Below are 13,549 nucleotides of genomic sequence, written 5' to 3'. Positions count from 1 at the left end.
CTCTCATCACGTGCGTCCTTCCTCTCTTCAGGTTCATTTAACGCTTTACGGGACTCCACAATTGTTTGCCTCCATGCATTCAGCTGGTCCCTATCAGTGCGGGAGGACTGCACTAGCTTGGCGAACATGTTGTCCCGAGTTTGTTTTTTCCACCTTCTAATCTGGACCAGCCTCTGGGACGGAGTAGATAGGGGCTGCGTTGAAACATTTGCACCTGCGGGAGGAGAAAAAGGGAGGGTAGTATTTTAAAAGATACATTTTAGAGAACAAAGGGGACACTTTCTCAGTGAAACAGGCAATTCATAGTACACCGCACTTGTTCTTTCTGTATAAGGTCACATTTTGTCTCTTATACTGAAGTGCCTGCCATTTTGGTGTGAGTAAGCTATCACACGCGGCCGGGCAACAGAATTCAGCTTGCAGGCAGCCATGGTAAGCCCTAGGGGCACACAGGGTTCTGTTTCTTCTGCATTCATTTCAATGCTTTCAAACTGCCAGGCCTCCTTTCCCATAGCAAGGAATGCCTGGTGGGTTTGCCATATAAAAGGAGGGTCTGCAGGCTCTCTGGGATGATCGCTTCACACACCCCATGTGGCTCCGATGAGGCTCTGAGCAGGGATGAGCCCTTTAAACTAAATGCAGACAGCCCAGAGTGGCTGGGTTTCCCCGCACTCCCCACTGTGTGGCTCTGATCAGGCTCTCACTCACCAGAAGTGCCTTCTCTAGGGTCATGGTCTGGGAGCCCGCCTTGGGAGTGGGGGGAGGCTATTGGGTCCAGCGTTAAGAATAGTTCCTGACTAGGGGGGAAAACGGATTCCCCACTTGCCATCTGTGCACTGTCCTCCTCCATCTCTTCGTCCTCCAATAACTCATCCTCCTCATTCCATGCAACTCCCCCCTTGCAGGTGTCCATGGACAGTAGTGGGGTAGTGGTGGCATCACCCCCCATAATAGCATGCACCTCACGGTAGAAGCGGCATGTGTGGGGCTGTGACCCAGAGCTCCCGTTTGCCTCCCTGGCTTTTTGGTACGTTTGCCTGAGTTCCTTGATTTTTGTACGGCACTGCTCTTTGTCCCTGGAGTAGCCTCTTTCTGTCATGGCCGTGGAGACTTTAGCGTATGTATTTGCGGGGTTTTTTTGGAACGTAGTTCTGCCATAACAGATTAGTCTCCCCAACATGTGATGAGATCCAGTACCTCCCGTTCGGACCATACTGGAGCTCGTCTGGAAATCCGGGTCTGCATGGTCAGCTGTGATGGTAAACTGTGCTGATCGTGACCAAACAGGAAATGAAATTCAAAAGTTCCCGGGGCTTTTACTGCCTACCTGGCTAGTGCATCAGAGTTGAGAGTGTTGTCCAGAGCGGTCACAAGGGAGCATTCTGGGATAGCTCCTGGAGGCCAATAACGTCGAATTGCGTCCACAGTACCTGTAACCCGGAACTGAGATCTCGATTTTAGTGCTACTTCGCTTGCCGAGGTGGAGTACAGAAATCAGATTAAAGAGCTCTTTAAATCGAAAGAAATGGTTTGGTCGTCTGGACAGAATCAGTTTTATTTCAAATTAACTCAGCTTTTTCCGAAATAACCATGTACTGTAGACCAGGTCTAAGTGCCCAAGGCTCCTGTCATATAGGCACTTTTGAAAATGTCACCCTTCAATAAACAAGTGAGGTCTTCTTGGACTGCTGCAAGAGAGTCACAGAACGTCCAACATTCAAAGAGCTTGACTGGAGAGATTCATATTCATTTTGCTACAGGGCAACAGCCATCTAATCTTTTGTTAAGTCAACTTAAAGTAGTAAGCCCTATATGTTATTCAGAGAAACAACTTACATCTCAAAAAAGTTTGCTGGTATCCTGATACTAGTCTAGTTAAAGCAGCTTTCCACAGTTCTGTTCTCCTCCCCCCCCCCACCTTTTACCCTCCCGTCCCTTGTCAGGTATGAGGTTTTTGGCTGACAAAAATGAGACTTTGTTATGATTAATTGGGAGAGACAGGGTGAAAAGATTTTGTGCCTGGGTAGATAGATTTTCAAAACGAGTTTGCAAGGCTTGAAGGCACAGTATTATAAACTAGTATTCTAAAGCAGCTGTTTAGAGTTGAAAATTGGCTCATGTTATAAATCAGTTTGTCTGGAGGTACAATATTTTTGTGCAGCGCAATGAGAATGTAAGGAGTAAGCAGCTGCATCTTATTGAAAACTATTACCAAGTCTGTACAGGACAGAGGCCGAGGCCAGCTGCTTCAAAGGAGGCAGCTCCTTCACCAGCAAGTTGTGTGGGGATGTGTGGTGGTGGGAAACACCCCACACAAAAGGAGAAATCCAACAGAAAGTTGGCACAAGGCTAAAGGAACTTTCAAGTCTCCATGGCAGAGCTCAGAAAAAATGATTTGGGTAGCTTGCTTATGTGCAAAATCCTCACTGTGATATCCTAAAAGTATCTTCGTTGTAGTGGCAATAAGTTACTCAGATTTCCTTAAAATTACAGTAGATCAAGTGCAATGATTATGAAGCTGTCATAGCAACTCCAGAGGCCAAGTTGTAAATATTAATTCAAACCACTATTGAGACTTACTTGACTCCACCCTTCACAAAAGAACTGCTTTCAGCTTGAAAATTTTGCATGCTTAGGCTTATACCAATGGAGAATTTATTGGGAAAATCTGAAGCATGCTGTTTTCTAGTTATGGGTCTCAATTCCCACCTCCCCCAAAAAACCCAGTCCCATGCCCCCCCCCCCACAACTTCAGCCTACAGGCCCCTGAATTGTCCTAACTCTATCTCCATTGCTATCACAAGGCTAGCTCACCATGAATACACTTAAAAATGCACTCATGTTCCTTTGGAAGCACACAGAGTTATATTGGTATAACTATTAAGGCATAATTCTACTGTTTCAACTGGCAAAGCCTCTATCACAAGGCTAGCCTTTGCTTTTGGAGTCCATAAATGTTTATAAATTAATGGGGAGAAAAATATTACAAATTAAAAGCCTCTGTGGGTTTTTATGCAGGCTTTAAAAATTTCACAAAGGATTAACTCAGTGCTACAACAGATGGAGACAAAGGATCTGATGTAGAAGGCAGGTTCTAGTTGAGTTCTGATGCAGGTTTTTACAGAAGTCTTTTTGTTGCGGACATTTAATTCACCAACTCCAGTGGAGCATGTAAGATCTGCATGTTACTCACAAAAGTTTATTTATCTTGTCCATAAATGGAAAATGGCCTATCAGAGTTTAGTAGCTCCACTGGAGCATTTCTGCACTAGTGGTGTGCGTAAGTGGTGGGTGAATCTTCTGACTGAACAAGAGGTTCTTACATATCTATACAGCGAAATAGTTCAAGTAAATATACTGTACAGTTAGATTTTGTGTATCAATGATTTTAAGTGCTTTCTAAACAACAAGGAAAATCCTAGACAAGAATCTAATTAGGATACATTAACGATCTGTTACTTTTTCAAAAATTCTTATGGTATGTTATATCTGGCCTGCCTTGGCTTTTAAAGTTAAGGTCGGCTGTGGGACGCACATTCTCTCTATTCCTGAACTCTTATTGCTGTCCATTTTCTACTTAAGAATGTTTCAATTTTACTGTCTACATCAGAGCCACCTGCCTAGCCTGAGAGCTCATCTTCAGTAGGAGATGAGTACATCTCATCTTACCTCAAAAACTGTAACCTGTCCTTAACCACTCCCCCTATAGTCAATGGATGCCAACATTTTCATGTTTCCACCTGCAGCACATATAACCTCCAAACATTCACCACCAAATTTCTATTGCTCTTGTACAGAGTTCTAAGTTTGTACTTGCATAGTCTGAGGCCTGTCCATATAGCTACTGGTACCACCACTTTCTCCCAAAACAGAGCCATCCTCATCTGTGCCACCCATGACAAGTCACCAACGTACATGTATTGTAAATATCCATCAGAGGTGCCGATGTCAAATGGCCGGTGCACACTGTAGTTGGGTATGAAGGCTGAGAAGAGTGTGTGTGTGGAATCTAAACTGAGTTTCCAGACTTTCAAATTTATTTTTGAACAAATTTCACCTTCACTCAAATGTCTGGCTTTCGAGTTAGATGTATGACTTGGAAAGGGCCTTTAGTGGCTTATCTTGTCCAACATGCCTAATCTTCCTAAGACATCCCCAGTAACTGAATGATCAAATAACAATGGTTTGATCTCCAACAATTTTATAATGTTAATTCAATAGTTATTCAACGTGGCTTGAAGGCTGACCAGTTTGTTGTCCTTTCACCTTATTTCCATTATTCATTCATAGTCAGATAATATGGTACTGAGTGTGGTATAAGAATTTAGAAAGACTTTTCTGCCTCATTTGCTTTGCAAAATAATCAACATATTGTTTTAGTATCATCCAAGCAAGGAAAATAGTTCATTTGTACCTTGGCACCACTGGCAGTTAGGAAATGCCAAACCCCAAACTGAAAGGATAATGAATATTCAACTTGGATATGTTAGAAGCAAGGACTAAACTAAACCAGACTTTTATACAAAAGATTTATTAAAAATAAGTTCTTAAAAAAAACAACAACAAATTGTGATGTATATACAGTAGCTTAGCATGGAAACAATCTGATGCATATAATACCGGAATAGTGAGTACCGTAACTCCTCACTTAACATTGTAGTTATGTTCCTGAAAAATGCAATTTTAAGTGAAACGATGTTAAATAAATCCAATTTTCCCATAAGCTTTAATGTAAATGCAGGGGGTTAGGTTCCAAGGAAATTTTTGGGGGGCGGACAAAAGGCCTTATATACCGTACAGTACTGTACTGTGGTTGGGAAGTACCCCTGGCTTACCCCACAAAGGCACAGCCCGCTGCAGACAAGGACACTAGGAAGCTCCTTTGCAGCAGCGGCAGCTTACCCGGAGAAGAACAGGCACCAACTTTGCTGGGGGATGGTCCAGGCCCGCCTCTTCCCGTCCCCGCTCCACTCCAGGCCCACCTCTTCCCGTCCCCGCTCCATCTCCTCTCCGGAGCATGCTGCATCCCCGCTTCTTCCCCATCCCCAGAAAGTCTTAGGGGAGGGGGGGAGGAGTGGAGACGCAGTATTTCCCCGCTGCTCCCCCTCCCTCCCAGAAAGTCCTAAGCGCCGCCAAGCAGCCGTTTGGCGGTGGGGGAAGCGCTGGGAGGGAGGAGGAGGCGGAGAAGAGGAACTTGTGCAATGCTCCCTTGTAAAGTCACTGCTCTTCCACAAAATCTTACATGCAGCGTACAGAGCAGGCAGCCAAACGATGTTATAAGGGAGCATTGCACAACTTTAAATGAGCATGTTCCCTAATTGAGCAGTGACGTAACTTTGAAACAAGGTTAAGCGGGAGGACGTTAAGTTAGTAGTTACTGTACTAAAGTGCATGCGGTACAAAGAATATGATTAAGGGATAGGGAATGTGGTTTTCTTTGAAATATGCCCCAGTAAAGCATGATAATTAACATATGGAACTTATCTGGGGGTTTTTGGGGAGGGGAGGATTTTTTTTATTATAAAGAACTTTCAAATAAACGAGGTTTCGTAGAGGAACCTTCATGATCAGTATCATGTAAATGTTTAAGTCAAGATACAAATATAAGAATGCAGATGGAGGGTTTGGGAACACCGTCTGCAGGTTACACTCCATTTGTTCATTGGTATGTATGCTAAAGCCTTTGATCAGCTCTGTTTCTGTTATGGATCAATAAATCTTAGTCATTGGTTGTGTACCCTAATAAATCGAAGAAACTTGGGTGCCACAGAATACTGCCAAAAAGTCTATTAATGGATGCATCTTCAGTATCTACTGCAGTAGACATTAAAGAGTCTTTTCTTCTGAGCGGTGCAGTTACAGAACACAACAAAACTGCTGGTTTTCTACTTCTACACCATATACTGTGTGACATCCAGAATCACAAACTAGAAAATATTGTTTTATTCTGAAAAAGTGTATTAAACAGAAAATAACTTATCAAATTAATATTTGTTTCTGGCCACTTCACATGACTGTTCTCAGCATCTCACAAACCTTGAAGTCATACTTAGAACAGTAGCCTTTCAGCTGAGTCTTCTGCCTGGGAGATTTCCCATTTCCAAGAGTGCACAGTGTACTTTAATAGCGAAGAACCCAAAAATAGCTGGAAGTTCAAATCAAACCATCCTCAGCAGAGTTCATGTTTAACAATCTCAGATGTTCACAAAAAAGTCTTATAAAAAGTTAGCTCCTTGCAGTACCCCCTTCAGTCCCACAATTTAATAAGACCATCCCAGCCACAGGTGATGACCTTGGATGTTTCATGTGGATGCCAGACTGCGCCTATACAAACTTTGTCATGTGCTTTTAACCTACTGTAGAGTTTTGTCGTCTTCCAGTCCCAGATGTTAAGTTTTCCATCTGCATCACCTGATATCACATAGCTGTATTAAAAAAAGTAAAAGCTGTATTACAAACTCTCAGAACTACTTTTATTATTTTCCATTTTTTGGAAGATTATTATAAAGCATACATTAAAATAATGTTTTAAATTAACGCAAAAAACAGATTCAGGATAATTTTGAATTGGGGAATGGAAAAAGTTTAGTAATCCAATAAGCTTTCCATTCAAGAGAGTGTTTCAACAGACATTAGGAATTCCAATGAATTAACATGCATGATGTGTTCTAAAGAGCCTGAGCTCTTGCTATGCAGCGATTCATCACATCATCTGTGAGGTAAATGTGCTAAGCAATGTGATTATACCATGCGTTATGTTGCTTGAGTAATAGAACCTACTGAGAGGATAACAGAAAATTCCAGGAAAAAACCCTAATTTGCAGAGATTTTTCTTCACATTTTAAGGGATTTTTTAAAAACACTTTTGCAGTGCATTATGCTAATCATGCATATACTTGCTTTGTTAACTACAGGAAGTTAAATGGGAATAATGGTTTTAAAATGACACCGATGTGACATCTCTAGTAAAGCCACAGATAGGAATTAGCTGTACAACTTCATTAGGCAAAGTATAAGAACCAGGCTTCAATCTAGATTCCATTTTGCTTTAAGTTTGAACCCAAGGTATGTGTGTGCAGGAAGGCTTCTTGTGACTCTACTGTAGACCTGTGTGTACGAAGCCAGTTACTGCTCCCTGGTTCATGGCTACCTAGCTCCAGTGCAAGTTAGAACAGGAAGCATCCTGCTCAATGCTGCTGGTGCTATAAAGTCCCCTACACCAGCAGAGGATCAGGTGTAGTGGAGCTCAGGTCCAACCCCTTATAGCCCCAGTCTGCCCTCCTCCATATGCTTCCTCCTCTCACTTTCACTTTGAGGCAGTCTGGAGTGGGGGTTGTGGCTGGTGTGGGAGGCAGTTTAGCTGCCTCTTATAGTTGAGACTCCTCCTACCTAGGGAAGGCTTCTGGCTGGTTTAAGGTCATAGCAACACAAAACAGCCTTTGTAGAATGGAGAATTTAGGCCAAAGTGTTCATTGTGAGTACTCCAACTAAATGGTCATTTCATATACTACTGGGTTAAACGTTAGTACTGAATCCGTTGAAGTTAACAAATGGCAAAGGGCAAATTCCCCTTTTAACTTCTGCTGTGTGGCCATGGAGTTTTCTGCAATGTTGGGTTAAAAGGACAGCAGCACATCAGTATGTTACAAAGGGTTTCAAAAACAAATTCAGCAGGTTCTCGTGCCAACTTTAAGACAGAAGTTAGTTTTCATAGAACTTACCTCATGTCAGGTGAAAAATCAACTTGACAAGCATAACCTGCCACCATGTGACCCTTAAAGATTTTCTTTTTGTTTAATCTGAATCTGTTCTGAGCTCCAAAAATCAAAATCTGATTATCCATTGATTGACAAGCCAGCCATTTTCCTGTACGTGCAACAAAGTTCAGGCAGATGTCAGTCTTATTTTGAATCAGACTACCGCAGCTGAAGAAACAAATCTGACAAAGATTCCTAGAATTTTCACTGTCAGTTTTGGTTTCAACAATATTCTGTGTTAATAAAGCATTTAGTTAAATAATATGCACGGCTTTTACCGTGTACTGTGGAGTTGAGAGCTAGACCCTAGAATGGTGTATTAGCAGTGTTCGTTCAAAGAAAAGAGGTACAAACTTGGCTCACATCACTTGTGTTGAAAGATTTCTAGTGTTGCAGACACAAATTTAATCATACAAAAACAGAAAACTTCTAATTCTGTAAGCAGTTCTTTCTAAGCCATTTGTGACACCAAGTACAGTTATCAGTCATACCCACGGAAAACTGTCATTGAGATGACGACTTCTGCCTATTACAATTAATACTGGAGATAGTTTGGAAGTATGTCCCTGCATGTATGCTCAATTGCCTATAGTAACTTTCTCTGTTATAATCACACTACACCAGTGATTCTAAAACTTCTGTACTGGTGACCCCTTCCACATATCCTAACTGGTCAATCAAATAATTGAAACCAGGAGACAAGCTCACAAGATGCACATCATCTCATTAATTACTCATTTTAAGTTGTGGAACAAAGTTACCAATGGTTTTTTTTTTAAAGAGAAATTTTACTTCAGTGTAAAGCAGGTCTAAAATGTGTTGAAGGATTTTAATCATGTAAATAATTCCTAAATATCTAATTTTCAAACCATCTTTTTTTTTTTTTTTTAGTTTCACAGTTCAACAGGAGAAGTGTCTGGAAGGAAAAAAGAAGGGATTCTCTCCTAACCAATCATGTATCCACACTTCTTCCTGTTTTGGTGGTGGGTAGGGAGGAGAGGGCAGTGCACTAACTTCTGTCTGGAAATCCAATGCAAATGCAGATGCTTCCAGGTGGGCGAGGGGACATGCTGAAGAGAGCAGCTGCTCCTTTTATGCTGGACATATTCCCTCTACCCTGAGCAGTGACCTCACAGTGACTTTGAAAGACTTTCTCAAGGGTCCCAGGAAAAAAAGAGTAGACATGTCATGGAGACACTATTCTTCTCTTCTGCTGCCTTTTAGGCTTTTTTATTCACTTCTAGCTTTGTTTGCTCCTTCTACCACTTGCAGAAAGAGAGAAATTTTAAACTGACAGAGTTCATAAAAAAAAGAAACTAACTTGGGCCTCTCACTACAGAGAAAGTAAACTAAGACCTTGTCCACTTGGGAATATTTTTTGGTATAACCCAAGGTGTTAATTTAAACTGATATAGTTATATTGATATAACTCACCCTGTTGGGTTACTCTTACTCTGGTATAAGAGTATCTTTTTCTGATTTAGCTTATGTCATCTGGAAAGGAATTTAAGCTAACCCCCAAAATGAAACCACAGATATCCATATGGGAAGTCTGATACTGGTATAACTGGTGAAACTTTCCTGTGTAGACAAGGCCTAAGTAAAGTGTTAATTTACCATTTGGAGACAAGGTGACGGCCGGCATCGAGTGCATACTTGGCTCTGCGATGTACTTGAAATCAACAGGAATATCCCTGCAAAGGAAGAAATGTGAATGGATGAAGTACGGGAAATGTTTCAAAGGGCTACCTAATGTCAGCTGATTTAATCAACCACTGTGAAACACAGAATGGGAGGTGGTGTCCGGATGAAAAATGTCTAAAATGGAGTTCAAAGATATTAAAAATACCTCCCAGTGAACTCTTACTGTGGTGCTATCAACAAAAGAAAACTAGCCTTGTTTAATACCTCCAGTTGTGAATATGTTTTGGAGATGGATGTAGGCCAGAGGTTCTCAACCCTTCTCTCTCCGAGGCCCCCGCAACATGCTATAAAAACTCCATGGCTCACCTGTGCCACAATAACTCGTTTTCTGCATACAAAAGCCAGGGCTGGCGTTAGGGGGTAGCAATCAGGGCAGCTGCCTGGAGCCTCATGCCACAGGGGCCCCTGTGAAGCTACATTGCTCAGGCTTCGGCTTCAGGCCCGAGTGGTGCGGCTCAGAGTCCTGGGCTTCAGCCTCATGTGGCAGGGCTTCAGCTTTCTATCCTGGGCCCCAGTAAGTCTAATGCTGGTCCTGCTCGGCGGCCCCCCTGAAACCTGCTCACGGCCCCCCAGGGGTCCCCGGACCTCTGGTTGATAGCCACTGAATTATAAAAGTATAGATTCCCCCCCACAATAGCCGTGTCTACACTAATAACAAAACCAGTTTTCAGTCACACTTGAGGGAGGTTGTAGGGTAAAGGCAGCGGGGTTTGAAAGTCAGTGCCAGACACTACTCCATTCCTACAACAGACAGGCAGAGTATGATAGCTTGCATGTCTCACCCTGCTCCTTCCCCAAAAAAGAGTCTCCACTCCAGCTAGGAAAAACTCTTATGTAACCTGTAAAGGTTAAAAAATAAAGCCACATTATGGAAAATACACTTCCTGCATTTAATTCTAGTTAGAAGGACTTGAAATGTAATGTGGGTTTTGCAGTCTTCTCTCTTCACAAATTAATGCAGGGCTCATCTGTTGGAATTTATTCCAGGCAGCTCTGCTTTCTGTTAAAATGTACCAGATGTAGTCAGGACTGCGGCAGGATATGCTGCCCTAAACTATTAGGCAGAATAAAAGACATTTAAGTTTCATGCTTGTTTCAAGCCAAATTGTGAAACAAGATGACAGACAAAATCAGCTTCTTAAAAGGTCACCAAAAACTGCTGCCATGGTTGGCTGACCTAAAAACCAATTTACCCTCAATGGCTGTTCTCACTGGAAACTCTAAACTGTGAGACCTGGTACATTCTCCTCAAAACGTTGTTTTATGAGCTGACAGTTATAAGTGGTGAAAGTGTATAACCTTCACTGGCAAACATTAGAGTGCTCCACTGTGATCTCTTTCCTCCTGACCAAACCTAGCAGGAAATAAAAGTTAGGGTCTCTTGAAAGGGAAAGGGAAAAAGTGTTTGGAACTGCCTGAGACATAAAAGCTCTTAAAAGACTTCAGTTTGCTTATGGGAGAGCTTGGGAACTATGGAAAGACAGACCACTCCAGGGAGATCATCTGAAGCCTAGGGATTGCATTAGCCTCGTCATCCTAGCAGAGAATTAAACCAGCATTAGATACCACTATGGGGCACTGGTTCACTAGTGACTTGGAGGTAGGAAAATTTTGAGCTGAGTATCATCAATATAACGATGGCACAGCAGCCCAAACCATTTTGCCATTTCCCTGAGTAGCACCAGGAAAATACTAAGGAGTGAGAATAAAATTCTGCATTTTCACACATCAAGGGGTTTAGAATACAACAACCACCTCAACTTTAATATCACTGCCATATGGATGCAATAAGTAGAAAGCAGGAAAGCAAACTTCAGAATATCCCAGTTCAGATTCCACTGAGCAAATATAGTTTGTTATCTGAAAAACATTTATTGTTCTATATTCTTACTGTTGCAGTTCCACAAAGGAAGGACACTGCAATCCAGTAAACATGAAAGCAGAATCTGTACACAGCGTAACATCTGTGAAATGGAGATTCAATTATCATGGGAAAGTTGTTCAGAAATGTCAGACCACTGCCAATGCTGGCCAAGTGAAAATGCTTACCAACTGAGGTTTGATTACAAAACACCCTAAACATTCCTCTACACAATTAAGAACACTACAAAAGCAATTAAAAACTTGCTCTTAAAAGCTACATTTAATTACATGTACAGGTCATATTTACTTGTAAAGCTTTTTCTGGCTCTTGTTAAAATCAAAATCTTCAGGCTTATTATTAATGTAAAGTAAAGAAAGAGATATTTGTACATTTAAACCTATCAAGAAGTGAAATAATCAATTAACCGAGCCATATAAAATGCCTGTTATAAAAGTAACAGAAAAGAGGGATTTATTCACAGCACTATGGGTGACAACTTGACATATGAAATTCTTCAAGCTCCAAAAGCTGCAGTGCTGAACATGTTCATTTAGTTTTAATGCAAATACCGTTAATTTGGAGCCTGAAATCTGTGAAATTTGCCTACAGACAGATAAGCATATTTCATTAAATGTTCTGAACAACAGTCCACAGCGATGAATGAGCAGAGTGGGAAAAGCGCTCTATATTAGCTTTAATCAGTCTCTTAAGCAAAATTTGAATGATGGAATATGATCTAATCTATATTTCATAATAGCTGAATGAGACAACACTATCCCTGTGACTTCTAAAATAATTTGAGGATATCTACATTTGGGACAATCAGGCTGTGATGTTCTGCGACTAGATTCTTTGTGGTGGGAAGGAGGAAAGGGAAGGTCACATTCCACCCTTTAGCTGTTTATCTTATCCATTGTCAGGAACCATTAGAAACAAGAGCATCCAGTCCCAAGAGGCAGCAGTTCTGTGCAAGAGAGACACGGCTCCACAAACCAAACAGAAGAAATCCCTGTTAAAATTAATTGTACCCAAGGACTTTTCCTACTCCTTAAGGGGTTCACTGAAGCTGCTTGGAGCTAACCCACCAGCACTCGGTCAGATCAACAGTCCTTCCAGATGAGGAATTTCAGACAAAGCTCCTTCCAGAACCAGTCAAAACACCCACTGAGTCACCCAGAGAATGATCTGGGCACTTCTTCTCACCTGTGTGGCCAAGTGCACTGCCTTCACATAGCTCCCAAACTGCTAGCAAGGGAGCGAAATCCAGAGTACTGAACAGAGATTATCACAAAACAGCATGTGGCAGTAGAGCTAGCACAAGCTTAAAATGAATTTCAATATACCTTTCACACTTTTTTTTTTTTTTTTTTTTTTAATAAAAACAGGCAGTAACTGTGTGATACAATATGGACATCAGTTGGGCACTGCTGTGACCTAGATTCCTCCATCCACGAAGGGCAATGTACAACTACTGTAGATCCTAAAGATAGCCAGCTGGATTCAATGAAAAGGCCAGAATGAATCATTTTCTTTAATCACCAAAGGCTTTTTCTAAGTTTCAGGAACTGAACAGAACACACCTCTCTCCCAACTCACATTAGAACTGAAGAGCAGTTCAAATAATATTTCTAAATGAGTCTTTTCTTGGATGGAATTTTATACACCAGACTGCCACTATAATTTTTGTCAATGTTTTTACCAAAAAAAAAAACAAACAAAAAAAAAAAACCCAACCACCATGACCGAAAAGCTAGAATGAAACTATTAAACGATTTGACTTATTAGTTATCTTTACGGTACTCTAAAGTAGCATCACACAGGCAATTCTTTATACATGCAATTTCAGTGCTGCTATACCTCCTATGGGATAGCAGATGAGAGAAACCATTAACCGAATGTTGTCTGCCACAAGCTGATATGGCTATGCCCACTGTTTCCACATAACACAGCCCATGGCACCACTTTTACTTTATAAGTAAAGTTAAAATAATTTGATTGGTATTCACCTAGAGTGTGTTATACAGGAGTAAGAAGCAAATCATTTCACCGATTAAAACCCTATACCATATGACTGACTATCCTAGAAAAAATTTCCAGCAATAATTTTTATATTACTGCAGGTGCTAAGTTTGGTTTAGATAAAAATCAATCTAACAAGATATTTGATTTCATTTTGGGCTAGTACAGTATGTTGAATAAATGTGACCTGAATGCTCTTGCACAT

At 41.3% G+C, this 13,549-nt stretch overlaps 1 protein-coding gene across 2 annotated transcripts in view; it reads right to left on the bottom strand.

Moving 5' to 3' along the window:
- Positions 1-4,538: 4,538 nt before the first annotated feature.
- The window catches only part of CDC40 (cell division cycle 40), a 58,463-nt gene continuing 49,452 nt past the window's right edge, over positions 4,539-13,549 (bottom strand). For both annotated transcript variants that reach the window (XM_084625105.1, XM_084625106.1), the window contains exons 13-15: positions 9,375-9,451; positions 7,722-7,866; positions 4,539-6,425 (exon numbers count right to left, since the gene is read on the bottom strand). In XM_084625105.1, the coding sequence (XP_084481231.1) occupies positions 6,248-6,425; positions 7,722-7,866; positions 9,375-9,451 (400 nt within the window). In that variant the 3' untranslated portion in view covers positions 4,539-6,247. The remainder of the gene's footprint in view (positions 6,426-7,721; positions 7,867-9,374; positions 9,452-13,549) is intronic.

Source organism: Lepidochelys olivacea, assembly GCF_965140295.1.
Source record: "Lepidochelys olivacea isolate rLepOli2 genome assembly, chromosome: 3".
Lineage (NCBI taxonomy): Eukaryota > Metazoa > Chordata > Testudines > Cheloniidae > Lepidochelys > Lepidochelys olivacea.
This window is presented reverse-complemented; position numbering and strand designations above follow the sequence as displayed.